The sequence below is a fragment of the Cheilinus undulatus genome, linkage group 8 (genome assembly GCF_018320785.1).
Source record: "Cheilinus undulatus linkage group 8, ASM1832078v1, whole genome shotgun sequence".
In the NCBI taxonomy this organism is placed as follows: domain Eukaryota; kingdom Metazoa; phylum Chordata; class Actinopteri; order Labriformes; family Labridae; genus Cheilinus; species Cheilinus undulatus.
In genome coordinates this window covers 47896399-47924128 of record NC_054872.1, presented here as the reverse complement: position 1 = coordinate 47924128, position 27730 = coordinate 47896399, and the positions used below count along the sequence as shown (strand labels likewise).

The 27730-nt window shown below is 39.3% G+C and overlaps 1 protein-coding gene across 1 annotated transcript; it reads right to left on the bottom strand.

Moving 5' to 3' along the window:
• Positions 1-242: 242 nt before the first annotated feature.
• Positions 243-27730, bottom strand: LOC121514189 (soluble guanylate cyclase 88E-like). The gene is made up of 18 exons (XM_041794290.1): positions 27710-27730; positions 27275-27331; positions 27016-27190; positions 24508-24640; positions 22679-22853; positions 22259-22350; positions 18872-19129; positions 18648-18792; positions 17847-17972; positions 16242-16362; positions 14698-14827; positions 14157-14303; positions 11169-11315; positions 10546-10702; positions 7010-7119; positions 6076-6165; positions 3223-3341; positions 243-612 (listed from the first exon to the last, which is right to left on the bottom strand). The coding sequence occupies exons 3-18, from the start codon at positions 27141-27143 to the stop codon at positions 243-245; spliced, it is 2448 nt and encodes an 815-aa protein (XP_041650224.1). The 5' UTR covers positions 27144-27190; positions 27275-27331; positions 27710-27730.

Genomic DNA, 27730 nt, shown 5'->3' with positions numbered 1-27730 from the left:
TTCACATAGCTGGTGCAACAGGCTGTAGTTCTTGAATTCTAAATGTTTAGTCTGATTTTACTCAAAATGATCAAAAAAGCTAAAATTGTCCCCAACTTTTAGCAATACAGGAAATGAGCAGATCACTGTTAACTCTGCATGTATAAACCTAGATATTCTTCTTCCTTTCCCAGATTAAAATTGAGTGAACACCAATGTCAAATAGTAGAGTTGCCTTGTAATCTCACACTCACACCATCTGCTCACAGAATGACACAGGCGGCGCTGCGCATGGGCAGGTTGGTGGGCAGCTTGACATACTGCTGCCTGAAGCTGTTTCTCTTGCTGCTGAGAAAAGGACCCGTGTTCTCCAAACCGTCATCAGGGTTGGGGGACTCTGACAATAAGTTTCCCTGGGGCACTTCCAGCCGGGCCCCCTTGTTGTTCTTAGTCTTTTTGGCCTTCTCCTTCTCCTGAGGCTCGGCTGAAATGGAGCGGGGCTCGTTGGTGGCCTCTTGTGGGGGCAAGGTGTCCAGAGGGAGGTCGCTGGGGCTCGGCTTCCCTTCAGCTTGCTCGTCGTTGCCGCTGATGTGGAGGTTGGAGGCCATGCGCTTGGCGTTGGTGCTGGTGGAGCTGTTGTAGGCAGACATTAACACATCTTTTAGAGCAGCTATAAGAAATTTGTAGTGGTTATAAAACTATCTTTATTTAGTTAGGCCTCCTTAAAAGCAAAATGAAACTTTCATATATACAATAAAAATTACATGTAAAGCAGGGGTGTCCAACCTTTATTCACTTAAGGCTGCATACAGAAAGGATGGCTGCTTTGGTAAACCTCATCTTTAGTGTATTAAAGGCAGTAAAACTAATCCAATCTATGGTAAGATATTCTACATGACTGAGGGCAAATAGTCAATTTTTATGAAGGTTTTTGGGGTGTCCAATCAGATTAAAGGGGGCCTACCAGTAGATCCACCCTTGGTCAGGATGAGAGTGACGCAGAGAGGGAAGGCACTGACGGCTCATCCCCACATTCTGACACAAAACAAGAGCAAAACTGCAAAAGCTGAGAAACTTAAAGGGATATTTCAGGATTTTTGAAGTTGTGTCATATGAGGTATTTGACTATGGTCGTGGCATTAGCCTCCAGTGATTTCTGTCAAAGTTGCTCCTGTGGTTATTATGAGCTCAGAGAGATCCGCGGCATAATGGCTGCAGATGGGAACGTTTTGTCCACGTAGTTTAACGAGTTTTACATTAAAATGGGCCAAGAAAATATATTGGCTCGTCAGTACATTGTGTCAAAAACATACAAAGTGATTCATTTCTCTGTGTCAGGCACTAATTTACGATTCAGCTTTCAGCATTTTGTCTCCTCTCACCACGCACTGATCCTCTGATCAGCTGTGTGGGTCTGCAGGTGTCTACAGGGATAATAACACCACACCAAGCTAAAACAAAATTATATGAGCAATTATGACTCGAGTGATGACGATGTGCCACTTACTGTGGATAAGAGAGGATATTTGTATGAACCAGAGTACACCAAAGAATAACATCTACACATGAAGAGTCAGTGGGCAGAAAGAGAGAGCTTTTAGCAGGAAAGCTCCCGAGATACCTATCGGTGTAGGTGTGGAAAATGCGAACCCATGCGCAGGATCTCTCCTGCTCAAAACTTTCAAATGAAGTTTCTCTGCTCTCTATTTCAAACTTTGTATGCCCATGACCATGAACTGTCCAAAATGAACATTTTCAACAATCTCCAAGTAAATTGATTCCCCCTTAAAAAGTTGCGTCTTTGCTCTTTAGTGCCACTGAAAGGTTCCATTGAATTGTGCCTTTAGAAATTAGAAGCATCACACGGAAAACAATCTTGGCTATCATTTTCATCTGCTCCTTTCTTTTGTTTAGCTCTTACATCGGTTATATTTTTGGTATTTTCCATCCAGTTGAATAAAGATGACCTTAAGATGACTAGGTCCATAACAAACTGCAGCAACCATGTAGATCTGCACCTGTAAAACACCCATCCATCTTCTATACCGCTTATCCCATTGGGGGTCTGGAGCCTATCCCAGCTGTCATTGTGCAAAGGCGGGGTACACCCTGGACTGGTCGTCAGTCAAACACAGGGCTGACATATAGAGACGGACAACCAGGCACCCTCACACACACCTACAGCCAATTTAGAGTCATCAATTAACCTAACGAGCATGTTTTTGGTGGTGGGAGGAAGCCAGAGTACACGGGGAGAACATGCAAACTCTGCACAGAAAGGCCCTGATAGGGACGCAAACCAGGGACCTTCGTGCTGTGAGGCAGCAGCACTAACCCCTGCGCTGCCGTGCAGACCATCAGTAAAACATGCATGCAAAAATGCATTTGCATTGTCTCTACATTTTACTGCCTTTTCTCTACTTCATTAATGATGTTTTTATAGTTTCTCTTTTTTATTTCTCAACTCATTTCAGAGCCTCTTATCTTCATTTACAGAATAAAATAGAGCACAAGGTCAACAGCAGGCCGCCCCCTTTCATTTATGGGTTTTATTTGTAATTATTTGTTTATTTCTTTTCATTTCTGTCTCTTTTCATTGATTCCTAATTTCCCATCCCTTTGGTCTCATTTTCGGTGCTCAGTTCCAGTGTTGCCTGGATTCTCATGTTTGGTTTAATTATATTGGTTGGGTTTTTGTTTTGGTTCTTTGACCATTAAGGTTGTTTGAGTGCTTTTGCTGTCTGTTGTGTTCAGTTGTCTTGGTTTTTTTGTCGTTGCTTGGGTTTCAATGCTTTGCTTTTTCATGTGCTTCTGCACATGTCAGAGCGATCAGTAAATACTTATTTTTGAAAGTGCTATATAAAAAAGTTATCATTAAGACCATTTAGTCAGTGTTTTGGCTCTGTTAGTCATCAGAATCACACTGTAAGTCTCTGAGACTCCACCTCAGACATCACTGTTCACAGAGATGTTTTTAGTTCTTTGTTCCCTTGTTTATCTCACTTTTGTGATGCTTCAGTTACCTCAGGGCTTCACTCCCTATCTGAGTAAAAGTTTTGTTTATGGTCAGCACAACTCTTCCAGACAAACAAAAGGCCCTCAAACAGTCTCTACTGCCTGCTGCAGCAGGGGGGCCATAAGCACAGCTCGGGCTGAATCAACAGGGGGCATCGTGAGTCCACACTGTGTGCAGAAGGAAGGAGATTCTTCAGTTGCTTGGCTGCTCTCCTTTTGTCTACTCACCCATTAGAGCTCTTGTCCTCAGAGTCTTTCTGCTCACTGCTGTAGCGCAGCTCTGCCGGGGTCTTGAATGATAGATCTTTCTTTCCTTTCAGCCAGTATGTCTTCATGTAGCCTTTACCCTGAAAGATGTTAGGAAGGCACGGTGTTCTGGTCAGAAATGCTGTTTAATATGATAGAACATTTAGTCCAGAGTAATTTAGCAGCATTAATAAACTTTTTCATGCCAAATAATTCAACTGCCTCATCTCCGAGGAACATCCTTTTCACAGATTTAACCATTTATTATAAAATTGATATAGATCTATACTTTTGCTTGGTGATGAGGGCTCTGCTAATGAGATGTTCCCTGGATTAGCTATGCAGCTTTGACTTTCCTGAATTTAAAGAGGCATCAATCCACTCCTTAGCTGCATAAAATTTTAGTATAAAGATACAACGATGGGCAGCTTTAATAGCAAGCAAAGATGGGTGGTCCCCTCGGGTTTCGAATACCAAGGGAGCGCTTCCCACATGGCAGACTGGCTGCAGCCTGTTCATTTCTAGACGCCACTCTAATGACTGTTTATCTGAGCGAATACCTCAGAACAAAAATGCATGCTGAAGCTTCTTAAATAAAACCATATTAAACTTCTGCTTAGGGTTAGGGTTAAGGTCGGAGTCAAAAGTCAAAACCTGACCTGCAAAACCTAATTATAAAATATATAACAAAGTAAAGTAAACAGGCTGCTTACAGGGAAAAAACTTTCCTCCATGAAAACATTCTAACACAGAAAGAATAGCTTACATAGCTCTGTTAGCTGCATAAGCTACATAGCTAATGGAACTGTGGACCTAAAGAGATGAAGCTACGCTTTCCAAGCAGCTACATAAACTTATCTACATTATATGCATTGCTAATTTAGCTTTAGTTACTTTGCTACAGATAACAGAGCTATGTAGCTAAGGCACTGGTTGGGCAACATAGCAAGTGCAGCTAAAGCTAAGCTTTCCAAGCAGCTACATAAACATATCTACATTATATGCATTGCTAATTTAGCTTTAGCAACACTAGCTAAAGCTAAAGCTAAATTTGCTAAAGCTTACTTTGCTACAGATAACAGAGCTACATAGCTAAGAGACTGGCTGGGCAACATAGCAAGTGCAGCTAAAGCTAAGCTTTCAAAGCAGCTATGTAAACTATGTATCTACATTGTATGCATTGCTAATTTAGCTTCTCAAGTTGCTAAAGCTTCTTTGCTACGCATAACAGAGCTATGTAGCTAAGGTTCCTGTTGTGCGACATAGCTAGTGCAGTTAAAGCTAAGCTTTAAAAGTAGCCATGTAAGCTACTTATCCACATAGCTGCGTGATCTTTACACACCTTTGCAAAAGCTCACATTGCTAAAGATAACTTAGCTACAGATAACAGAGCTATCTATTGTAGCTTTATATTGTAGCTTCATAGCCTATGGAAGCTTTTGGTTTGAAATGTGATTTCAAATGTGTGTATTTTACCTACCTACCTACCTACCTGTCTATCGCCAAAGCAAAGCTTACATAGCAGCTATGTAAGCTATGTAGTTATGTTATCTACTTAGCTATGATGCTAAAGCTAACTTAGATACCTTGCCTAGCTTTAGCTATGTTAACATACAGTGCTTAACAAATTTATTAGACCACCCATCATATTTGTCTCAAAGACCATCCAGTATCATGAAGTGCTTTAATGCGGACTCTTTCATTTTCAGTGAGCTCTCCACGTTTCACCATTTTGAACAGGAATGAGGGATTTCAAACTGAATTCACCCAAATTTGAGCCGGCTCACTGGGCTTCACTGAGAAATCAGAAATTAATCAAGCATAACATTCAAACACTAAAACTAATTTTTCTCTTCAGGAATGCAAGTAAATAACTATAATTTGACATATTAATCAAGAATTAGTAATGTGCTTTACTATTTTTTCAGTTTTTTTGTAAATCAGTAAATTTGAAAATTCATGGATAACAATAATTATTATATTTTAGCATTAAAAATATCATTTGGGTTAAAGAGCATCTACATATTGGTGTATTAACCATTGTGGAAACATAACACATGATTTTGGTAATTACCAATGCTGTTAATTTAGGGCAGCTGTGGCATTATCCTTACTTTGGATGGTGGTCTAATAAATTTATTAAGCACTGTAGCTTAAGCTAACGGAGCTAAAGCGAGCTACTGTTTGTGTAACTAGCTATAAAATGGATCCATGCATAACTTAGACCTCTGACATTTTTCTGTCTTCTATTTATGAAATATTTCTTGGTCGTTACTGTTTGTAATGGGGTTATTTCATGAATGTAGCATGAGAGTGGCTGTCAGAAATATATGTTCTGCAGCCAAACCCTCTCTCAAGCCTCCTGATCATGCAAGTGCTGCTTGCATATTTTTAGTTCTGTAGTCTAGTGGTTTTGTTAATGATGCAAATGATGCAAAAAAAATTTCTTCACAAGCTGTGATTGCTGTAAGCAAAACGGAGGAGGGTCTCATGGCTGCCAAGACTCAAAACTGCCCTTGGGTGCAACAGAAGCTTTAGGACAGAAAAGAAGAGGCTAGGGTGGTGGAGATGGTGTCAATAAAGCGCAAATTAATGAGTAGGAAGTTTTTGAATACTGAGAAAATGAGCTGTGATTGGTTGCAAGTGCTAGGAGACAATTATTCAACCAGCTGGCTCAAAGCAAAGTAGGTTTCCAAATTTTCATATTGTGCTTTTTTCTTACCAACAAAATTTTTCAGGTCACGTAGCTACATGGCAAGAGGACTCTACTATGTGATGTTTTTCTGACAGAAATCAGCATAGAGAACATGTCTATGGCTGCTTTGATTCACCCACCTTTACAAAGATTTTGCCCCTCTCCTCGATGATATACGGCTCATGTTCAAGGTGGTCTTTGGTGGTCTGGCTGATGTGAATCTGCATGCCCTGCTCAGACAGACAAACACAAACAAAACTACTGCTAAAGCTGAGTAGTGAAATTAGGGATGCACTGATTCAATGGTTAAACATCGGTATAGGCCCTATTTAAAAGTAAGAGCTATTGTAAAATAATTATGCTTGAACAGACACAAGAAGCAAATCAATTAAATGCTGCCATCCAGCATACCCAAAGCAGGACACATACTGCTAGTTTGTGCCAAATTTCACTGCTAAATCAGAAGAAAGTTTACCAGGCAGAAGGAATCAAATATTAGACAAACTCTGATCTGTTTTCATGGTCAAACATTAAAGCAGAAGTTGTCAGACTACAAGTCTAACACCAAAAGAAGATATAACAATTATTGGTATCTACAAATAGGTCAGTTGTTACTTGTTCCTGTTACTATCAGCCCTAACTTTCACATCTCTGCCTCTCTGATTGAAAAAAAAAAGACAGCTTTAGTCGTTCTGAACCATTACGGTAAATTAAAGCTGTTTAGCTTACTGGACTCTGAAATGAGACTTCATTCATGGTCTGTACAGTAAGGTAATAAGCCTGAATCTCTCCTTTCTAATTGTCTTCTCATCATGGGGCTGATTTTCCAAAAACATAACATTAAATTTTATTGCTCAGAATAATGGGATGCAAATGAAGTGATTAGATTATTGCATTCGCTGTGAAGCAGCGTGCACAGTGCTGTCATTATACAGAAAATGGTTTTTGTACAAGTTTACGGGAATTTAAAGAGGAACGTCATGAATGTTTTTGCAGGATTTAATACTATTGCCATGGGTTATTGACACATTTGAACACTTCGTCATGCATGTGTTTGTATATTAGTGTAGTCACCACTCCATTGCTCTCCATCCTGGATGCTGTGTTCACCGTGTCACCAAACAGACAGTACCGGGGCATCTTCAGACCCACCACACCAGCCACCACCATACCTGAGTGGATACCTGAGAGAGGACAAACAAAGGACCAAGAATGAGCAGATTCACCCAACACAATCGTAAAGTATTTCTTGGTTTTCCTTACAGACTAAATCTGGTTTACATTCTGAGTAGTCACATAGCTTTCAGTGTTTACTGAGCTACATTTGTCCCTCCAGCCTTTAAGGCTGCAAGATTAGTAGGCTTATTGATAACAACTAATAAATCAACAGTTGCTCTCAAACTTTAATTACGTTTCATGTTTAGGAGAGCAGAAAGAAGCAAAAGTACAAATAATACAGATTAATTAGTGAATGATGATGACTTCTGCAAATAAAGAATGATTCTGATGCAAAAAGAGGAATTGCGATTCTTGGTCAGAGACAACACTGATTAGAACAGATGGGGAAATGTGTTTTTTTGTACAGTTTCTGCCTTCTTAGTTTGTGCATAGACTGGATCCCTGCTTTTTGTTGTTTTCTTTGACTCCATTATAGTGTTTTGGCTAACAACCATTGTATGCAGACATTAATATTGTAATTATTGTCACAGATGTTGTTTATTGAGTTAAAAACCACAGGTGGACTTGAAGGAGTTTTAAAAGCAACTGTTGAAGTGTCTTTTTTTCCTACCATCAGAGTTCTGTCTTTACGATAAATATTAACATGACATGCCATGGATTTCACATCTATCTGGGTAACATGGTGTTTGGAAAGGGCAGAAAAATGGTCAAATGCTCTGTCACATCCATTACAGGCCAATCAGAGCAGCAAAACCTGTGATGGAGTAGACATGCACAGGCATACGAGGAAACTATATAATGCAAGCTCAACAGGCAACTGTTTTCATTGTTCACTATCAGTGGAGCCAGTTGTTGAGTCAAACTGAAAGCTGGTCCTGTTCTGATAAAACTGTCATTTCAGCTGCATCTATGGTACTCTCTCCACTGCTTACAGTACTCTGAACCTCACCTGTAGCTACCGCCTCTTTCTCCTCAAATACCACCAGCTGGTCCGGTCATTCTCTGACCAGGTACGACCATATCAGCTAAAGCTGGCATACACTGTGCGATTTCAAGCTGACCATACGACAATATTGGTAGAATGTCAACTCATACTGTGATTGAATCATTCATGATGCACGACCATCTTGCATGAGTGGTGCGCTCGCATTGTATGATCAGATGGTCATGCATGACCTGAGTGCTCACACTGTGCGACTGAAGTGACAGACTGTGACAGAAACCTGAGAAGTTTCCTTTTTAAAAATTCACACACATTGAGGGTGAAGTGTTTCCAGTCATATTCTCTCTCTCCTCTCTCTCTCTCTCTCTCTCTCTCTCCCTCTCTTGCTATCTCTCTCTGTCTCACACACACAAACAGCATCATCTCTGTGTCAGCTCCAGGTCGGCGGGTAGGAATATTTCCTGCTCGTTTATTTCCTATATCAAAGAGGGGGTGCGTCAGAACGTGATTCCAGCCATTGTCATGGTTATTAAGGACGTTGTCTGACAGTTTACAAAGGAAAATAATCCCCCAAAGTTGTTCATTCTGCTCGCATTTCTGCTCTCACTGTGAAGTGTCTGGAGTCATGCGACCAAAATATCAAACATGCCAGAAATCCTCCCGACCAGTCGGGAGCAGGTTGTGGGGTCGTAGTCGGGCCGTGGTTGGCCATCGTACCGCTGTACACAGCACGACAAACGATGCCTGATCGGACTGAAAGTCGGCCCAACTTCAGAGTGAGTCAGGCGACTCAAAATTTGTGGCTGAATCAGAGGAAAATTGCACAGTGTACACCCAGCTTTTATTCTTGGTAAACGTAGTCTTCTGTTGTTGTTTAGTAAGTGTAGCTGGTTGTAGATTAAAAAAATGTAATGATGTTTTTACACTGATGATAACATTACCACATAGATTACATTACGACCATAGATGATTTTTAGTATGTGAAATAAGTAAAAGGTGTCCAGTGCAGAATTTTGGTTGACATATCTGAAAAGGAGTGGAAGTAAGTGCACACTTACTTAACCCCGCCCCTTTTCCATTATTGATTGATGGTTAATTAAAATTTCCTCCTCATGTCATTTTATTTGATCTATTTTAAGTATCTGTTTCATATGTCGACTTGTTCATCTATGAAAGAAATACAAAAGTTGCATACAGATTAAGCCTACTTTGTCTATGTATTTCTGGAGTGTAAGAAATCCTGACCAATCAGAGAGCATTTTCACATATTTTTGTCCCTTAATGCTCCCATATAAACTAAGACAAAAGGTGACAGTTTTTCTACAATGTAACATTTTTACATGATTCAGACCAGAGACAACAAACTATAGGAGTGAAAATGCCCTTTTATTCTTTTTAACCCTTTGATTCACCTTTGAAATTGTCACATTAAACCCCCTTAAAGCCTAATAATTCAAATATTAGTAAGAAAATTCCCATTTTTTTGGGACTGAAATGTTTATTTAAACTTCCACCAAAATACCCCCCCAAAAAATGCCATAAAATTTCACTTTTTTTGTGTGTGTCACAGTTAGTACATCAGGCATTTTTGTCAACTGATAATCCACTGGAAGGAAATTTTAATAATTTAATAAAATTATATTTAAAAGCTTTTACAGTCATTTATTGATCCCACTGATTAGATAGAGGTATCATAAAAGTGTGTTTCATATATGATACAATAGGCTTTAAAGGGTTAATGTCCCTTTGCACAAAAATGAACTCATAAAAAGCAAGCTTTGACTATTTTCTAAACTATATCTTTCATTTTTTAAACTAGCATCTATCTTAACCATACATATCAAATATGAATAAATTTAATGATTTTTAGCCCTTACATTCCCAAGTTTTTGTCATGATATGACTCTTTATGGTCTAAAAAACACAATAAATTATTTATTTTCAATATAATTCATGCAAACTGGATTATTTATGGTTTGATAATTGCAGCTTGGTATATATGAAAGATTAGTAGCAACATTTATTTACATGCGTACTCATGTTATGCACTCTTTGCACAAAGATGTGCTCATCAAATCAGGCCGTACCATTTCCAGTAGTGCTGTGGACTCACATTGGTTGGTTAGTCTTGCAAAAAGTCTATTAAAAGCTAAAATCAGTATCCTTAATGGGGAGGTTTAATGGCTTTCTACTCCATGCTTTTGAACAAAACAGTGCCCCCTTGTGGCAGATAGACTGACTAGTTTTGTCTGTGCTGTTGTTCAGAAACAAAACATTTCTGTTGCACCCTGAAATCCCAAACTAGGTCACCTTTTTAAGAGTTCATTGTGGCTAAGTGGATAAGGATCTAGAGTGAGTGATCCGTGGCCGAACCCTGAATCCTGACCCTCTGAGAGTGAACAAAAATCCAAACCCCAAAACATCAAAATGATCGTCTGTATCTTTTCCTGTCTGTGCCGCCGAAGCTCCAGAGACTCGCACCACTCACCGACTCTAATCTGGATGTTATCTCCAGTAGACGGGTCTTTGAGGTGGTCGATGGAGCTCAGCATGTCCAGAGCCATGTCACAGATATGGTGGGCATGAAAGGTGGTTTTGTTGGGCACACCAGCCACCACCATGTAGGCATCACGAATCGTCTCCACCTGGACAGAAAGGAGGACATTGTACGTTTTTTTTTTTTTTTTATAAGATGACTCTGATAATGGCCAGCATTAATTCAGCTTTACCCCTTCTCATTTCACTGGTGCATGACAGATGGAGTATTAGAGAATCACTCCCATGATTCCCCACAGGCTGCATTTACATACCAATATAGTACATTTGCAGAGCTTTCCAAATAAGCTGGTTCAAAGACGGTATATATAGATTCTAATAAAGGTGATAGGCAAGCTAGGGTTCAAAATGCTGGTAAAGGGAGTTTTTTCATCACAGCAAGAAACCAGGAGGAAAATAGTTATATGTTAAGAAAATCCAGGTGTAGTTAACACAAGAAAAAAACTTTAAAGGTAGCTCATATTGACTCTAAACACTTCAAGGAGAATTTTAGAACATGTTAAGCTACACCTTTTAGTAAGTGAATGAATGTTTTGTCAGGTTCATCGGACCGACCTTGTAGACGTTGTGTTTCTCACTGAGAGTGTCAAAGACGATGTAGATCTCATTGAGCATGTCCACCACCTGCATGGGCGTGATGTGGATGCAGATCTCATTGAATTTGACCACATCGCTGAACAGGATAGTGACATCTGGGAACACCTGCAATACAGGAAGCCATATATTCACAAGAAGACAACAGTGCACACTTACAGCTGGGTGGCCAAAGTTCACCTACAGACTCAGATTCACTAAGTCATCTCATATATGTTTGGTACTGCAGTGTTTTTTTGTAGATATATACTTCAAAAATGGAACCAGCAACTGTAGTGCAAAACTTATTTGCAGTACAGGTACCAATTCTCTTTTTGCATGATTATTGGCTGTTATCTCTAAGAATATTAAATTTAAAAAATCCCTATATAATTCTGATACAGTGCTTATAAAAAAGTATTCACCCCCATGGATATTTCACCCTTTCATTTATTTTAGAAATCAGTCATGGTTGATTTAATTTGGCTTTTATGAAAAAAAAAAAAAAAAGATTTAAAATCTCTTTAAACCAGTGTTACTCAACCCTGCCCAACCAAAGAGCCAAATTGTTGAAAACTACCTTTGCAAGAGCTACAATCTAGGTGGTGAAAAGTGGCAAAATACAGCTTGAAGTAGCAATAACAATAAGTTAAAGGTGACAAAAATGGTCAAAAAGCAACACAAATGGGTGAAAAGGGGCAAAAATTACCACTAATTTCTGGAAAAAGGGTCGGAAAGTAACAAAAATGGGTGAGAAGTGTAAAAAACAAAAGAGTTACAGGTGGCAAAAAAGGATTTGAAATAAACTCGGAGTGTGACTTGATGGACGTTCTGTCCAGGTGGAGACTTAATGGACATCTCTACAGGCCAATCAGAGCAACAAAACACGTGACGTAGCCGCTATTGAGCTGTGCATGCACAGCTAGTGAGGAATAACGCGAAACATGGCGACTATAGACATGTCAGTACTCGACTTTTGTGGTTTTTGAAAAGAAAACAACTCACTGCTGTTCTTTGTTCTTCTTATAACGAAGAAATGTTGTCAAGTTCTGATAAAACTGGCACTTTAGCAGCATCCACGCTAATCTCTTCTGCCATAACTGCACCAGCTCTTGCTGCTGCTTGTTTACCTCACGACTATGCTGCACCTGAAAGTACTGCCCCTCGTCGCTGATTGGTCCTGTCACTTTCTAACTGGGCCTAACGGTTCAGATGGGAGCTTTGCCAGATGGATTCTCCAGTGAGAAACAAGGAAACAGGCGTATCCATCTGCTTTGCAAGGTTAAGTGGCTGAAATTATGGGCAAAAACTAAGAAAAAAGTGGTATTAAATGACAGAAGGTAGCTTAAATGGGGGAAAATGGTGGAAAATGGTGGAAAAGTGAAAAATGGGCAAACAAGTAGGGGAAAAATGGTATTTAATGGCAAAAGGTAGCTTAAATCGATGAAAATGGGATAAAAATGGCAAAAATTGGAAAAAAAGGTTGCAAAAATTGGCAAAAGTAGGAAAAAAAGTGGTATTTAATGGCAAAAAGTAGCTTTAATGGGAAAAAAGTGGCAAAAATGGTGAACAAGGGAAACAAGTTTCACTTTTTTAAGGTTTTCTGGGGGATTAATATTTATAATTCAGACATAATAGAGCCACAAATAATCACAAAAGAGCCACATGTGGCTCTGGAGCTACACGTTGAATATCACTGCTTTGAACTAAATGATGTAAAAATAAGTGAGTGCATAAATATTCACTCCCTTTAAAGTGACTGACCTAATTCAACAAAGATCCAGGCAACTGGCGCTAGTAGTCTCACAAATTGTGAAATGGGGATCCCCTGAGTGCAGTTAATGTGTCTCAAGTGATTGTACTATAAAGACATCTGTGTCTGGAAGGCCCAGTCATGGGTCAACAGTATTCCTGGCTACCACTGCATTATGAAGACAAAAGAACACCCTAAAGACCTCAGAGAAAATGTTATTGAAAAGTATAAGTCAGGGGACTTATACAAAAATATTTACAAGGCTCTGAATCCATCATCAAGAAATGGATGGAATATCGCACATCTGCCGAGATTAGGACGTCCTCACAAATCAGGTGACTGGGCAAGAAGCAGACTAGTGAGAGAGGCTACCAAGACACCTATGACCACTCTGAAGGAGTTCCAAGCTGCAGCAGCTGAGATAGGAGAGACTCTACAGACAACAGCTGTTGGCCAGGTTCCTCACCAGTCAAAGCTTTGTGGGAGAGTGGCAAAGAGAAAGCCACTGTGGAAGAAAACTCTCTGAGACTCTATGGACACCAAATACTGCACAACACCACAAACACACCATCCCCACTGTGAAGCATGGTGGTGGCAGCATCATTTTGTGGGGATGCTTCTTAGCAGCCAGACCTGGAAGGCTTGTAAAGGTAGAGGTTTAAATTAATTTTGCAAATAATCCCGGAGTACAATCTTATTCAGTCTGCTAAAGACCTATGGCTTGAGAGAAGATTTACTTTCCAGTGAGACAATAACCTGAACAGAAAGCTAAACAGAAATGGTTTAAAACAACAAGGTGAGTGTTCTGGAGTGTATGTGACAAAGCCCAGACCCCAGTCCAATAGAGAATTTGTGGCTGGACTTGAAAAGGGCTGGTTAAGCCCAATCCCTGTGCAGCCTGACAGAGTTTGTTTTGCAAAGAAGAATGGCCAAAACTGCAGTGTCCAGATTAGCAAGCCCTTATGAGACCTATCAACACAGACTCAGCGCTGTGATTGCAGCCAAAGGTGGATCTACCAAACATTAACTCAAAGAGGCTGACTATTTATGCAGTCACTCATTTGACATGACATATTTCTATGTAATCGACATAACTTTGTAGAAAGCAGTTTTTCCTTATATTATACGTTCATATTTCTGATAGGGCAGGACCTTTTTTTTTTTGATAGATGGGCATATTTCAGAGGCTGATGCTTTGATATTTTGTGGTTTTGAACCTGGCATGTCTCCAGGGCAGTGATCCCCTTCCTGAGGCGGTCGGCCACAGCTTTAGGGATCATGGCGTACAGCAGAGAATCTCCTCTCTTCTTCTCCTCGTCCAGCTTCTTGATGATTTCCTGCAGCTGAGCATATTTTTGTTGCTCCTGGAGGATCAGAAATAGGACAAGAGAGTCTACAGTTACAGTCTCACCTCTTTTAAAGCTAAAAAAGAATCCCTCTTAGCCTCCTCTAATCCTCTTAATCCACATCTCTCCTGCATGACTGAAGTGGATTTAATGGGTGAAATCAATATGGGGGCAAAGCTTTCACCTGGGCTCACCTGGTTTGGCTTTTTATGGAAAGAACTGGCGGCGCTTACATTTTGTGCGCTCAGCATTTGACATTATGACTTCAGCTTTGGATCATACCGGTCTTATAACAGCACATTTTTAAGACGATATAAACCTCAAACTGCTCTGTGATTTTGCACAATTGACTTGCCCTGTCAGTAAGATGTCTTTTCCCCTAGACACAGAGGATTCAGAGGTTTTACTTCACCTGATCCAGGGCCAGCTGCAGCTCAGCCGACTGTTGTGTCCCGGCCAGAATCAGCTCTCTGCTCGAGTCGTGCAGGTTCAGATCATTCACATACACCCCCATCTTTATCATGTCCTCCACTGTCTCTATGCTGCAGTCATAAGGAGAAAAAGCAGATTAAATAGACTGCAACAGGAAAGAATGTGCATGTGTTCAAGAAATTAGCATAAATTAACACAATCTCCAAAATTTCATATCACTTGGAGAAAGCAACCTTAAGCCTCTGAGATCTGAGCTGTTTGGAAAACATTTTTAGTTTCTTCCACTTATTAAGGACGAGTAGGACCTGGGAGGTTTGAATGCTCAGCCTTGTCTTTGAACAGAAATCATATTTGGTCAAAGACATATGTTCAATAGCAACAAAAATTTCAAAGAAGCTACTTAAATTTCTGTGAAAAATAAAACATACTCTTAAAGTTTCTCATAAAAAGTACCCCAAAATCTCTTTAAATATTTATCAAATTTGTCAGTGGAACTATTTCATAAAGTTGAAACATTCTAATAATTCCTGAAAATTTTGAAAAAATAATTAATTAAAAAAAAAGAATCCCCAAAATCTCAAAGCAATTCACCCAAATTGTACCATGGATATGACCCAAACCTCCAGATAAATTCCAATAAATTTCCCCAAAAAATAAGGAAATGTCAAAATACAGTACGTCGTCCTCCCCCAACTGCAATCAAATTCCTCAAATCAACAAATATCCTTCCCAAGTTTCCTTGAAAATGCCAAAGAAAATTAAAGCAACCCCCATAATCTAAATTAATTTCCCCAAAAATGCAAATACATTTCCCAAAATTGTATGAAAATTCCTGAAAATATTGAAAAAATCCACCAAATATATATAAAAATCTGTATAAAAATACTAAAAATTCCACAGCAAATAAACTGCCAATGACATTCTCAAAGGACACAAATATTTCCCAAAATTACCATGAAAATACTTGAAAATTTCAAAGATATATTCCCCAAAATATCAATGAAAATTTCAATAGCAAGTTCCTCCAGTATTTCAATTAAATTACTTAAACTTTACTGGAAATTTCAGACAATTATTTCAAATATTCTAATAGTTGAAATTATTACTGCGTTGTAGGAAAGCCAGAATGTAATGTCCTCATATGTGCATGAAGGATCTTAGGAGGTTAATTTCAGTGAGACAAAAGGGTATTGAATAAGTATGATGACAAAATGCATGAATAAAGGCAGGTTTCAGTAACACTTGATCAACATAAGGCCTTTCATTCAAAAACAACATAATTAAGCCAGCTAACATGTGTAGGTAGCAACTGTGACCACAAATTTCTCTATTGTGGACATCAGAAAGAAGCCTTCCTTGCCCGCCAGCGGTGTTTAAAAGCTTTGAAAACAGCCTGAACTCTCTGGCGATCCCTCCAGCGTTTTCTCAAGTAACACATGTTGCATGCATACATACATTTACAAGAAGTCTAAGGTTGCAGCTGGACGTGTATGTGAATGCAGGGTGAAAAGGTTGTGGACTTACATAGGTGTCCCAAGGAAGATGAGGGAGTCCCACTGGGGGACATACTTCATCTGGCCCTTCAGGTGGAGAGGTTTCTTTGGAGGCTCCCGCATGTCCTCAAAGATGGTTTCACTACATTTTCCTAAGAGGAACCACAAGGGATGGGTTGGCAACATTATGGCAATCATAGACAAAGCTAACAACAAGTTTGAACTGTTTTTTCCTTAACGTATAATGAAGAATGTGTCTCTACAGATCGCCAAGGTTGTATATTGCAGTCATGTGATCCTAGTTGTGAGCTAGTGGGGGCTAGATTTTTAAATTGACTTGAATGAAAAAGACATTTAGGTTTGATGAACATATGAAATTTGAAATATTTTTGTTTTCTACCAAAATGCTTAAAATCTATCATTTTTAGCCTTTAACTCTAAAATCAGTCCCTATGGTTTATACCACAACCAGCCACAGAGCGGCGATTGATATATTCCATCCATTCATTATCCATGCCACTTGTCCCATTTGAGATCGTGGGGCTGGAGCCAATCCCCACTGCTGTTTAAAGGATGTCAAGAGTCAGACTTTTAAATAAACAAAAATCAGATCCATTTCTTTTTTCTGATTAATTTATTATTATATTAGCATTTGTATTTCCTTTCAAAACGCAGTAAATTTTTAGGCACTACCAGTGAAATCTATTCCTATCACAAACCTGCCCCTGGGCCCCTGAGAATCCCAGAGAATTGACCCTCCCCAGTTGTGATATAGCACCAGTATTAACTAATTTTTGCCACTTATGCCCATTGTGCCCCTGCTGCCAGTGTTTGTCAGTCTTTTTCGCGCCTAAGCCTAACCATTGGTGCTGGATCTCAAATATATCACCTTCCCCACTGCCTTATCCTGAACCTAACCATTCGGGTTTTAATGCCTGAGCCTAATCTTAGATGTGCGGACTTCTGGTTGAGACTCCGGTATGGATTGGATGTATGCCGGCCATGTTGTCTGCAGCAAGGTACTGTTGGAATTGTCAGCAGTTTAAAAGAAGAACAATACAAAACTGATGTTTTGCTAAAAATGCCTACCTCATATGGTTGGGAGTACTGTAATGAGCCATATATGTGTGCATGCCCACAATTCTCAGCTTTCCACCACTGTTGGAATTTTTCTGATTGGACAAACTTTGACGGAGTTACGGTAATAATACTACGGACATATTAAACATGGCGTCGGCGCTATGGCAGTAGGTAAAGGGTTAACCCATTTTTTCATATTTTTTGCCACATTTTAACCCCTTTTTACCACTTTCCCTGCAAAGTTTTGTCCCTTTGTGCCACTCTACAACCCATTTTGACACTTATCACCCATTTTTGCCACTCTCTGATCCCATTTATCACTCAATCTGGCCATTTCTGCAGCATTTCTGCCAGTCTAAACCCATTTTTAAAAATATTTACTAATAGTGGCTGACCAGTAAATTTCTGTTAAAACAGATAAAATGTTAGGTCATTTTAAAACTATTTCAATATAAATTGTTGTTTTGGATGGATTTAACAGCTAATGTAATGTAGAAATTCACTGGGCCAGAATCGGAGCCGTATTCGAAGACATTAAAATATAAAATGCTCTGACCAGTAACAGTCTGGAACGCCAGCAGTTCGATATCTTCCCCTCCGGAGTTGGCCGAGCTGTTGTATTGAGTGAGAGCGCTGCTGTACTCTTGGTCTGTGCCCTTCATCTCCTCCACTGCTTTTTGCTCTGACAGACAGAGAGAGAGAGGGACAGACACAGAGAGAGGATGGATGGAGCAGTTTGTGAGCTGAGAGAGTCAGTTAATGGGGGCATAAATGTGTGAAGACAGAGCATGAGTGGATTCCAGTCACACAGTTAGGGAATAGCAGGAATATTACAAATTCATTACCTTGTTAAAAGTTCTGTTCTGTTGTAGTCGTGCCATTCAAGTCTTGGATTATGTCCGTTATGATTCATTCTTACACATGGCATTAGAGTACAAATTACTGCTGACATTTCTCTTTGGAATAATTACATAACAGACAAAATGCAACAAATTAATCTCCTTATTTTGTTTATGCCAGACTGCTGGTTTGGTTAGCTTCTACATCCTTTTTCATTAACACAAAAAAACACTTTTTTCTTTCAGAATATAATTATTCCTGCCTTAGGGATGCAGGAAATTTCACTTTGTATTAAAATAAGAAGTACAAGCTTGAATTTTCAACCAGCTTAGTATTCATTTCACCTGAATGTGGCATAAATATTTTACTTTGCTCTGTTCGGACACAATAACCTTGGCCTAAGATAAGGGAGTGACTTGACGGACACTTTGGTGATCCCATACATTTACAATGAACCCTTTTTATACATAATGCATTTCTGGTGATAAAATAATGATTAGAATAGAACGACTTGTACCTCTTTCTTCTTCCCTCTTTGCCTTCTCGCTCTCCTCTTTCTCGTCCGGCTCCTCCTTGCTCAGCTTTGGGATGTTGACCTTCTGCTTGCTCTCCACCACTGCTTTAGACAGCAGCTCAAACACGTTGTTCAAGTGGGTGTAAATCTGATGAGAGTAAAGATACATCTAGCTTAGATATCCTGCAGTAAGGTCAGAAAACAAGGAAAAAGTTCATTAAACTCACATTATCCCAGCTGAACTCCAGCATAGGTCGGACTAGGGTGAACTCCTCGTTGACTTTTTTACCCTGGAGGTCGGAGAAAACCTCTTTGAGGCCGTCACCGATGCGGTACATGGTCATGTCACGGCGGAAGATGACGCTGAAGGGGAACATGTCAAAAAAGATCCCCCGCTTCATCGGTAGCTTCTCGTAGCTGGGTGCAGTCTTCTGCTGGGGCATGCGGTGTTTGAAAGCGGCGTTGTCGAAGTTCATCTTATAAACCTGCAGGGGGAGATTTAGAGTGGAATACAGACGACATCTGGATGGGAGCAAATGTTCCTCTAAAACTTCTCTCTACTTTTCAGCATTGATAGTTCCTTTTTCAGATGTGTAAGCAGCACACACCACAGGCACCAGTGCAACTCCATACCATCAGAGATGCGGGCTGCAGAACTGTGTGCTAACAAGCTGGATGGTCTCGCTCCTGCACGACACAGCGGTATGGTTACCAAAAAGAATTTCATATTTTGATCTGTCTGACCACAGAACAGTTTTCCATTTTTCCTCAGTCTATTTTAAATGAGCAATTCTTTCTGGAAGTGTTCTTTAGTCCATGCAGTGATTCTCAGTCCAGAATCATGCCTGTTTTAATGCAGGACCACCTGAGGGTCCAAAGATCTCAAGCATCCAACACTGACCTTTGGCTTTATCCCTTGTTCACAGAGATTTCTCCAGACTCTCTGGATCTTTTTATGATATTATGGACCATAGATGGTGAGGCATTCAAAGTCTTCACACTTTTACTTTGAGGACTGATTGTTCCATAGATTTTAAACAGTTTTAAAGATTTATTTATGGGCATTTCATGCCTTTATTCAATAGGAGGACAGTGGATAGAGCCAGAACGGGAGAGAGTTGGGGAGGGACATGCGGCAAAAGGCTACAGACCGGATTCAAACCTGGGCCGCCCACATACATGGGTAGCACCTTAGACTGCTAGGCTATATGTGCGCCACAGTTTTTAGACAGTTTTTGTTGATTGGTTAACCTTTTTTATTTCTGAGAGACTCTGTCTCTCTAGTTTGCTCCTTATATACCCAGTCGTGTTCCTGAATTTTTGCAAATTAAGATAAGATATTCCTTTATTAGTCCTGCAAGGGGAAATTCCAGATTATTCCGAATTATTTTAAGTAGTTATGAAATGCTAATCTGACATGCCAGATGGATGGGAAACCTTCAGTAGACGGTGTTTGGGAAAGGGCAGAGGCTTTGAAAGACCCCTCAGAGGGTGACTGGATATATGTTCTGTCTTTCACATCTTTACGGGCCAATCAGAGCAACAAAACACGTGACGTCATGGCCGCTACCGAGGAGTAAACTCCATGCCAAACTGCAGAACGCGAACCATGGCGACTGTAGACATGTCAGTACACGACTTTAGTCGTTTTTGAAAAGAAAACAACTCACTGCTGTTCTTTGTTCTTCCTTTAAAGAAGAAATGTCGTCAAGTTCTGATAAAACTTTTCTCTTGTTGCTGCTTGCTTACGTCACAACTCAACCGTGCCCGAAAGTACTGCCCCTTGATGCTGATTGGCCCAAACGGTTCATATGGAAGCTTTGCAAGATGGATTCGCCAGTGAGAAACACAGAAACAATCATATCCATCTGCTTTGCAAGGTCAACAAAATGCTCCACCAACTATTTTCCATCAACACCACTTACTTTCCCAACCTTTTGTTGCCCTTCCCCGGCTTTTTGAGATGTTTTACTGCCATCAAATTCAAAATGAGCTAATATTTACTGTTTTTGTTCTATAATGAATAAAATATGGGGTTATGAGATTTATAAATGATCATCTGCACAGCTAGATGATACAAGTTTATCTTATAAACTTTGATAAGTAAGGTACATTTTATTTAAAAAATTGACATACATGTCTTTTTTCAGGAATATCAACCCCAAAAAAAAGAAAAATAAATTTTTAGGTGTATTTGTCAAAATTTTAGTTATGCCAAAAATCAGCGATATAATGTAATAGTTTTTTGTTGTTGCTCTTAGAGACCGTCTAAAGCCGATGTGTTGGGTAGAATTGTTCTTTTATTTCCTCTTTCTACAATTGAACAGTACACTTGGTCAGCAGAATTCCCAAACTTTTCAGCTTAGGACCCAAATGAGAAGGTTAATCTCTTCATAGTATCAAAACTTGCAAAAATACATTCAATAACATCTGTCTTTGGTTTACTGTATGGTAAATTATTTAACAGCAGTGTTAAGAAGAATGTCGAACTTTAATTTATGTATTGTACAAACTGAAACTAAAAATCTTTCTGAGATCATCACATTAACCCCTTAAAGCCTGTTGTTGCATATTTGATAAATATCTTTATGATACATTTATGATACATGTGGTTCTCCTGATTCTCCTCTCAGCTGTGCTCTCCTGATCCTCAGGAGAGATGGGCAGAGCTTTCTTCCAAGCAAGGGCCAACCGAACCTGGGGGCGGAGCTAACTCCCAACATGACATCATTAGGGGAAAATCTGAGGAAGGCTTGTTTCAGCACTTATTTTCTGGAAGGTGGAGAAAAAGATGGGGGAGGGAATGGATTTTTCTGGTACTTGAGGGGTTGCTGATAGGCCAGGGGCACATATTTTTGTTATTTTAAAGATTTTTTCAGGAAACAGTGCTTTGTTATGCTTGATTTTCAAGTTTTTCACAGTTTGGAACCACTTTAATATTGTGTTTGAATAAAAACAGACTTTTATTTTGAAAGACCACAAAGAAACTCAATCTGAAGTTGTAACAGCAAATTGACTATAAAAGGCCAAGCTTGCCCAAGGTTATGGAACTATGTAAAGAGCAAAAAGGAGCCATAAGAAGTGTTTAATTAACCCCTGAAAAGGCGCTTAGCTCTATGGGTGACTACTAGTCTTTGTTGTTTTTTATATAAATCATCAATTCAAGAGTCTAGTCATCTTATCTACAGGATTCTGAGATTCATCAAAGCAGATTTAAAAAGTAGATTCTTAGAAAAAAGTAAATAATTTGACATTTGCATGCATGCTACCCCTGGTTTTTAGCATTAACAGTTCTACCTTAACAAGCTCACACAGTATGCAGGGCCAAAATGAACACCAGTTCTTTTTAATCAGGAAAAGGAATTTAGCTTTTTTATTGACAGGGTTGAATATTTTCAAGTTAGTCTTTCTACAGAAAAAGGTAAATTGACCTTCAGTCCTGTTCCATTAAATCTTTCTCCATCAGTAATCTCTGGGTGTCTGAGTGTAAACAAAACTCTTCTAGGAATCTCATTAGAATATGATGGAGTTATTTCTACACTGATAGAGCCGCCATAGGTCAAGGTCAGACTCCTACAGCTCGTCTCATACTTGACTTCAGCCCGAGTACGTACCACATAAGTCATTTTCTCCGTCTCCTCTTTAGACAGGATTTCCACCTCAATATCTGTGTTGTAGAATTGCCGTCCCACTTGAGAAAGCTGCCCTGTAAGAGTCAATTACACAGACTGGTCATGGATGTGAGAAGGTCACCTCTGGCTAAGAAAGAATTCAGTCAGAATTAGATAGTGTGTGCTTCATCTTAGCAAACTAGAAAGTTTTATGGACACAACCAGAGTCCCTTTTTCTGTCTCTCTGTGCCTTAGAACCTGATCATGTTCATACCTGCACAACTGTGCAGCTCCGTCATTGCACCTTTGGTGCATTTTATGTTCTTTGTTGTCATTTGCTTTCATATCTGTATGTCTTTCTAGTTAAGCAGAAGCAATGCTGTTTTTATAGCCCAACATAACTTGCTCTGTAGTTCTCGTTACCTTTGACGAACTGAGTGAAGCCTTTGCGGGTGCTGCGATAGTGCAGCGTGAGGCTCGTCTCACACTCCTCCTCCACGCAGAAGCTGGGCGGCTGCACTTTGGGGAAGGAGAAGCGGAAATACTCGTGCAGGTTGTCCAGTTCATTGATGAAGTCACGGACATTTCGGCCCAACACCTACAGAAGAAACAATAAAGATTATTTCACAAGATTTGGTGTCTATTGCTTAGAAATTCTAAATAGAGAGATTTACTTAACTTTAATCTATTTAAATGTGTGTTTTTTTTAAACTAGGACACAAATGCTTTCCTTTCAGCCCTACAGAGCCACGGCCAAAGATACAGATACTCTACTGTCAATGCTGTCATGTCTCCCTATGAGTTTTCTGTTTTTCTGAATCAGTGAATGAGATCTTTAAGATTATCAGCTATTATTGATCCTGACTGACCTCATGTAATAGGTTCATTTTCAGTCAAGAAAACTTGTCATGCATTTTACCATTTCATGACTACGCCATAGTGGCCAAAATGGTTTCTAGTGCTAGATACTTGTGTGTTAGTTTCTGTGTTGATCTCCAGTACTGGAAAGTATTGCAACTGAAACCAACCATATTATGTTGGAGTTGAACATTTATCAGCAGATGACTGTGCTGCATTCATTGCGAAGAAGAAATGTGCACAGACATTGGAGAAGATGGAAGTCGGCTGAATCAGGCAGGTTGCAGAGATTTTTGCATACAGATAGGGAAGTACACGTCTGATGTCTTTCAAATGTTGGCAAGTAAATTTGACTTGTTACATCACCGTTTGTACCCATTTTTCTCTAGAGCAGGCCTATTCAATAACTGGCCCGGGGGCCACATGCGGCCCAAAACCAACCCCCAAGTGCCCCAGCCTGTGGTCATGCCAGAGATGCAGAGGGCAACCTGTTTCGCAGGTTTTCATAAATCCCCCCTGTATTTCAGACCGTGACTGCAACACTCCGTGTAGCCTAGCAACAGCCTACCGTCAATGCACTGCAATGTTTTGAAGCGTGGCTATCCATGCTGACAGAAGTAGCCCCAAGATAAGATGTGACCAATATCAATATTTACAGAATTTCGTTTTATTTTTTCAATCTCTTTATTTCATTTTTATTCAAGAGAAAAAACAATTTCTTCTATCTTAGGTTGTGCTCAAATACAGCTCTGTTGTTGTGTTTTTATGCACTTTTCATGTGCTTTTGTCATGCTGCCAAATTTAAAAGGGAGACTATGAATTAAAAGTACATATTTTTCATCAAATTGATCTGTATTGGTTCGAATTTGACATTTCCAGCTGCTTACTGGGTGCTGAACATGTCTGGCCCAGCTACATTTCTTGATTTTAAAATTTGGCCCGGTTGAATTTGTAACTGAATACCCTGTTCTAGAGTAAACACAGTTTGCCTGTAGACATTAGGCAGAGGCTGACAGTCGGCCAGTGCTACCCAGTGAACCAAACACAGGTGTGGTCTACATCACATCAACACGTAGTTAGATTTTTGAGGAAAGTGCATGCTGGCTTTGTGTGTAGGCTTCTGCGTAGGGTTCAGGGCTATGTGGACTTACCCAATCAGAACCCACTGACACAATGATGGTGAAGGCTGCTATTTAAAGTGTTCATCCATTGCTATTTGCTAATCCAATTCATTCCCAAGTACACATTTACATGCCACTGACAGAGTGGTGGGATTCAGTACTAAGGGACAAATAGACATGTCACTGCCAGAGCTTGGGATTGAACCCCAGATCTTTTGGTAGAGAGACTACTGCTAGCTGGTTAAAGACAACTTGAGGAGGCTTCTGTATCACCTTTAGGATCCGCTCGTATCCGTAGTTCCCGATCCTCTTTACCATGTAGACACCGAAGGCGTACATCAGCTCATCGTGAGTTTTTCCCAGAACTTCTCCTGCTGCCTTCGCCAACCGTAGGATCAGGTTATCACTGCAAAGAAGGAGCAAAATCACACTTTTTATATCATATTTAGTTGTGTATTTGCTTTGCTGTTTTCAAGACTAAAACATATAAAAGCATCAATTATATTAGTATAAATATGATCTTCCTTCTTCATCAAATGAGATAAAAGATAAAAGGAACGATGCCTGTGAGATAGTTCATCAGACACCTCAAGGTGCACAGGCTCATATTTCAAATATGTCATTCTCACAGTCTATCATGCACATCCTCCACTTTGTCGGTCTATTCAAGCTGCAAGATTTTCATTCTCCTCATCTCTTTTCCCACTTGTTCCTGTCTCATACAGGTGCTGCACCTAAAAATCCCCAAACCCCACCTGCATCCACCTGCAAGCACCGATTGAGGCTTTAAAATGAATACAAGGAGTTTAGAGCCTAAACGCCTAATACAAACTATGTTCTACCGCTGAAAAAAAATAAGTTTAAACCATCACAAAAAGTTTAATTATTGGAAGCACAACCAGCCTGCATGGTGTAACATAAATGGAATTCTTATCAGTCTCAGCCAACTCTTTGCCTTTGTTTGGCAGGCGCTGGCTGCAAATTTTCTTCTCTGGTCCCCTTTGAATAACCATCGCATTAATTACACAGTACAAGTTTGCATGCTGCAACACCATAGAACTTTTTACTCCACTTTCAGAAAGTGCAACATCATAATTAACCACACTTACTCAGCAGTTCAGCTGCAGACAAAAGGCTTTAGGTCCTAATTAGACCTCATGTTACCAAGGGAGGAGAATCTACCCGGTGCATATTACAGTCCTTTGGCCTTTAATTTTTCAACATTTAGAGCAGAACATTGAATGAAGCAGAACTGTAAGTTTTTGATGCTTTAACCTCCTAAGATCCTTCATGCACAAAGAGGACATGACAGTCTGGCTTCCCTGCAACACAGAAATAATTTGAACTAGTAGAATATTTAAAATAATTGTCTGGGATGTCCATTAAAGTTTAAGTAATTAAGTTGAAATACTGGAGGAATTTGCTAATTAACGTTTTCAGGAATTTTCATTGATATTTTGGTGAATATTTGTGTCCTTTGACAGTTTCATTGGAAGTTTTTATGCTGTGGATTTTTCTTAGTATTTTTTCAAAGAATTTTTATATATATTTGGGGGATTTTTTTTAATTTTCATACAATTTGGGAAATTTATTTGCAATTTTGGGGGATTTAATCTAAGTTATGGGGGGATTTGTTTTAATTTTATTTTTGGCATTTTCAAAGAAAATTTGGAAGTATATTTATTGATTTGGGGAATTTAATTTCAGTTCAGGGAAGACAATTTCCTTAATTTTTGGGGAGATTTATGGGAATTTATTAGGATATTTGGGTAATTTTCATGGTACAATTTGGGAATTTGCTTTGAAGTTTTAGGGGGTCTTGCTTTAAGATTTTGTGGATTTATGAAATAGTTCCACTGAAAAATTTGAGAAATATTTGAAGAAATTTTGGGGTACTTTTTATGGGAAACTTCAAGAGTATATTTTATTTTTTACAAAAATTTAGGTAGCATCTTTGAAATTTTAGAGAATTTTCATGAAAATTTTGTGAAATATTTGTGTCCTTTGAAAGTTTAACTGGGCGTTTTTTGTTTTTTTTTGCTGTGGATTTTTTTTTAGCATTTCTAAAGGGAATTTTTATACATATTTGGGAGATTTTTTGACATTTCATACAATTTGGGAAATTTATTTGCAATTTTGGGGTATTTAATCCAAGTTATTTATGGGGGAATTTGCTTTAATTTTATTTTTGGCATTTTAAGGAAACTTGGGAGGTATATTTGTTGATTTGGGGAATTCGACTGAAGTTGGGGGAAGACAATGCCCTTTGAAATTTCCTTATTTTGGGGGGAAATTTATTGGAATCTATTTGGAGGTCTGAGTCATTTTCATAGTAAGATTTGCAGGATTTGCTTTGAGATTTTGCGGATTCATTTTTTATCTTTTTTTTTTTTAATTTCAGGAGTTATTAGAATGTTTAAACTTTATGAAATAGTTCCACTGAAAAATTTGAGAAATGTTTTAAGAAATTTTAGGTTACTTTTTATGAATTACGTTTTATTTTTCACTAAAATTAAGGTAGCTTCTTTGAAATTTTAGAGAATTTGTGTTGCTAATGAACATACTTCTTTGGCCAAATTTAATTTCTGTTCAAAGAGAAGGCTGAGCATTGAAACCTCTCAGGTCCAACTCGTTCTTAATAAGTCGAAGAAACTAAAAATGCATTCCAAGGTCAGGTCTCAGAAGGTTAACTGCTTTGATTGGATTGATTTCCAGCATGTCTGATTTCTATTCTGCAGAAAGGATAAAATACGTGCATGATTTAAACACACAATCACCTACTTGTACATCTGATGTCTGACAAACTTGAGGTGGGGGATCTCTGCTCGGTTCTCGATCAGCCTCCACACATCCTCGCCGTAGGATTCGTTGATGTAATCGTTGACTGCTTCCAGGTACAGGCCGTACATCTTCAGAGGGTTACACCTCCAAACTGATGCCCACGTTAACTGATAACCTGAGGAGAAACAACGGGGACATATTACACATGCTTAAACCATATTTAAGGGAGCAGATCATTAAAATGGAGCTCTGCTTTTACCTTTTTCTCACACAACTTCATGAAACCTCAGGTTACCTCTTCAGATGCCAGCTACATCTGAGGAAAGAACAAAAGTTTAACATTGGACGTGTCTTTGAGAAAACAAAGTTTTGACTGCATTTAGGGTCCATAAACTGAAAGTATACTTTTTAAACACATGGGAGCCACCAGTAATGTATCATGCCTGACTTGATACATTCATTAATGCATGAATTAATTAATGAAGTAAGGCATGGCATACTATCAATGCATGAATTACTGTGCACTACTCTCCATTTCCTGCCAAATATCACCTCAGAGTCTAAAAGATGCAGCTGCAACACATCACAGAGAACCAAAGCAGTACCTTCTGCTTCTATCCTACCGAGGAAACACGTGAAATAAAGTTTAAAAGTGTAGAAAAGGCTCCAAAGATGAAAAGAGAAGCCCTCTTACCTGCAGCCCCTCAGTGCCGTG